The following is a 4,041-nucleotide window of genomic DNA, read 5'->3' on the forward strand; positions in this document are numbered from 1 at the left end:
ACGGTAAGAGTCAACAGCTCAGACAAATCTTCATGAACTCACTTTCACTTTATAAACCTGTTGGTATGAGCATGTCAAGATGTTTGCCTAAGTTCTGTGGTAAGTGAATTATTTTGTTGTTGAGGCAAAGCTCCCCTGATCTGGTTCACATTTAAGCTGGACGGAGGGAGAGCGTGATGCTGGCAGACATGTTTTACAGCTTCCTGCTTATAGTGGATTTCTTCTTGCTGTTGCTACTGATTTAAGAGACGTATTTGTTTCCTCCTGTATGTTTTTATTATGATTATTATTATGATGATTATTATTAATAATATTTTATTTGTTATTGTTTTGTTTAAACTGTTTACACAGCTTAAATAGAAATATATAAAGCAATATAAATGAATTTGTTTCTTAAATGGTGAACATGGAAGCCACATGATTTCTGATTGAGCTGGAACACTGGTTTCATATGAACAGTCACAAATTTCACTCCACGCTTTAACATTTACCACAGGTGAGAGTGATTCCATACATTTAAATGTCATGTCAGTGTACTGGAGACCTGTCCAGGATGTACCCTGCCTCTTGTCCAATGATGTGGAATAGACTCCAGCTTTGACCCTTAATTGGACTATGAAAATGAATTAGTGAATAATTTTCACGATTTTTATTTTTTAGTTTATTTCTCTTCTCTGGTGGAAGAAAAAAACTTTAGCTGAAATACATGTTAGTCACAGTCTGCTTGCTTCTATTAGCACAGCTGCCCATCTGCTAAAAATACGTAGTCAAATCACCACCCAGCAGCTTCTGCAAACTATAAATATATTCATATTCAGTCTCTAGCTGTTTCAGCGAAACCCGATTGGTCCAAGTACTCTCTTCTGGTTAACGCAGAAACTCTTTGTTTTAAATAAAATCCCCATTTTAATGGAGTTTTATCAAGTTTCTTTGTTGTTCTTCTTCTTTTTTTTTAGATTTCACTTATTTGGACCAATGATGAATTACTTCAACAAAAGTAAGTTGTTATACACTCTTCAACAGGCAAATTATTATTATTATTATTATTATTATCATTATTATCATTATCCATCCATCCATCCATTTTCTAAACCGCTTAATCCAATTCAAGGTCGCGGGGAAGCTGGAGCCTATCCCAGCTGGCTTTGGGCGACAGGCAGGGTACACCCTGGACAGCTCGCCAGTCCTATTATTATTATTATTATTATTATTATTATTATTATTATTGTTGTTGTTGTTGTTGTTGTTGTTGTTGTTTTTGTTATTGTTGTTATTATTATTATTATTATTATTATTATTATTATTATTATTATTATTATTATTATTATTATTATTATTATTATTTAAAAACTTTTTTTTTGTTTAACATGCAGCAGAGGGCCAAAACCCTGGAATCTTGGCCATCTGCTTTAAAAGGGTGTAGCCTCTAAGCCTCTGTGGCTGCTGTTCAACTAGTTTATCTAAACCCCATTTATGTGGTTTTTTTTCTACCCTATCCTGTCCAGCATCGTGGCGTGCAGAATGGCAGTCTGTGTGCCATATTTAGCCAGACAGATTCACTCCTCCAAGGGAGGCATATCTTATATATGGCTACCCTTGATATTTTGAATATTTTTATCATTATTTTTATTGTGATCATTGGCCCGGATATGCCAATGTTGAACCTCGCGGGGAAAGAGAAGGTGGGAAGAGGGTTCGGGCTAAAGGAGAAAGGAGAAGAGAAAAAGGTACAGAAGTAAAGTGAGAAGGGAAAAGTAGGCTAAGCTGGCATTTATATTAATTTAAGGAAGTAGTTTAACCACCCATGAAACAAAAAGAAAATTAAATAAAACAAACAAAAAACAGGCCTAAAACTCTGGAATCAGTTCTTTAGACTTTTTACTGTTAGTGGGTTTATGAAGCATGTCTGAAGCATTTTGAATCAGTGGTACCAGAGGACCACAAGGAAAGAGCACTGATCTGAAGTGTAAAAATACATTTCTCTGGATTTCCTGACTCACAAAATGACCTTTTAGTACTATGGATGATGAAATTTCCGAACTTTTGCAAGTCAGTGTTTTCAGTGTTATTTATAATGCACTGAACCCCTCCACATTTTTACATAAGGAAAATGTAAGAATACAAACCTTTTTGGAATTCCCCTCTTTTTTATTTTTAATCAAGACACAGACATATAAAAAAAACACAATAAATTGTTAATATTCCATCAGGTGATTATTTTTTCCTGTCTTTTGTTGATTAATCTCAAATATTTTTTTTAACTTGTTGCTAGCATCAAATTCAAAATAACAGTAAACTCTAACTCAGTTATTAAGGCAATCATATGTTGACTGTTCAATGGAAGCAAACAAGTGTCCATGTGTTCATTAAGCACTTTGAATCACTCTGTTGTTAAATTCTGCCATATAAATAAACTTGCCTTGCCTTCTTTCCAGTATGAAGGTGGATCTGAACTCCTCCAACATGTCAGTGGAATCGGGGACCATGAGGCCAGAACAAGGGCCAATGGAGTACCGCATTGTGGGCTTGGTTTTTTACTCCTTCATCTTTGCTATTGGAGTCACAGTTAATATCACTGCATTATGGGTGTTTGCTCTGACCACCAAGAAGAGGAACTCGGTCACTGTCTACATGATAAACGTGGCGGTGGTGGACCTCACCTACATCCTGCTGCTGCCATTCAGGATGGTTTTCCTCCACCACAACCACTGGCCTTTTGGAGATATTTTCTGTCGAATAAGTGCAGCTCTCACCATTTTCTACCCCTGCATGGCTCTGTGGTTGTTCGCCCTGATCAGCGCTGACCGATACATGGCCATCGTGCAGCCAAAACATGGCAAGGAGTTGAGGAATGTCCCAAAAGCGGTGGTGGGTAGCCTGGGGGTGTGGCTAATGACTTTGGGCAGCACAATACCATTGTTTTTCTCTGAGGTAGACCCTGACCAAAGCTCCAACTTCACCACCTGCATAAAGATGCAGGACATCATCTACATGCGTCACGACAATCCTATAAACTTTGTGAGACTCATCTTCTTCTTCCTGGTGCCCATATGTATAATGATTGGCTGCTACATTGTCATTGTAGACAATCTAATCCATGGACGCACGTCTAAACTCAAACCTAAAGTGAAGGAGAAGTCTATTCGCATCATCATCACCCTCATCATTCAAGTGTTGGTGTGTTTTGTGCCTTTTCACGTGTGTTTGGTGTTTCGTTTGCTGGGGAACGACGAAGACGGGGGTTTCAGCACGTGGGCAGTCTTCACCACATTTCTGATGAATCTAAGCACAGTCTTAGATATCATTCTATATTACATTGTCTCCAAGCAGTTCCAGGACAGAGTGATCAGTGTGATTCTCTACAGGAACTACCTGCGGAGTGTAAGGCGAAAGAGTAGGCACACACAGACAGGGAGTGTCAGATCAATGAGCAATCTGACCAGCGCTATGATATGAAACTTTATTTCAAGCAGGTCCCCGATACTGTGTTGAGCTGATACTGCGCCTACTGTGCATGCTTTGGCACAATGTAACACTGAATGCATCACTGTGTACTTTCCGGAGTTAATTATCAAAAGGATTCAAAAATTGCAATTAATTTTCAAGGTGTAATTTACACTCGCAGTATGGGAGTGCTGCTGTTGTGGCAAAAAACATCTGTGTTCAGAGCTGATTGATTCACCCATGAGACTTGGGATGTTTTGCGTGCATCTTTTTCTCTGGTACACAAAGCACGGGTGTCTGTGGCTCAGGTGTGATACATGCAGGTGAAAATAAACCTCCTAATCAGTTAAAAAAAAACAAAAAAACAGCCCACTGTATCTCGGCGTCTGCTTCTGTTGTGCGCAAAAAACTGAAACGCTTCTCAAACCCTTCTCAGTTTGCCAGCTGAGAAGCATGAAGGGCCCCAAAGCCTCCACAGGAAACAGCGGTGGGTTTTTACATGTCGCTGCACTTGTTAGTCATTCAGCCACATTTTAAGCACTGCCTTTGTGATGCTTCTGTTCCACGGAGGCAAAATTAGCAAATGAAACCGTCAGT

The 4,041-nt window shown here is 38.9% G+C and overlaps 1 protein-coding gene across 1 annotated transcript; it reads left to right on the forward strand.

Annotated features, from left to right (window-relative positions):
- Positions 1-2,436: 2,436 nt before the first annotated feature.
- On the forward strand, positions 2,437-3,456 carry gpr18 (G protein-coupled receptor 18; the record flags this gene model as incomplete). The annotated part of the gene is made up of 1 exon (XM_079253741.1): positions 2,437-3,456. One exon carries the CDS (start codon positions 2,437-2,439, stop codon positions 3,454-3,456), a length of 1,020 nt encoding a protein of 339 aa, XP_079109867.1.
- Between the last annotated feature and the right edge of the window lie 585 nt (positions 3,457-4,041).

The sequence above is a fragment of the Telmatherina bonti genome, assembly GCF_933228915.1.
Source record: "Telmatherina bonti genome assembly, chromosome: 15".
Taxonomy (NCBI): Eukaryota; Metazoa; Chordata; class Actinopteri; order Atheriniformes; family Telmatherinidae; genus Telmatherina; species Telmatherina bonti.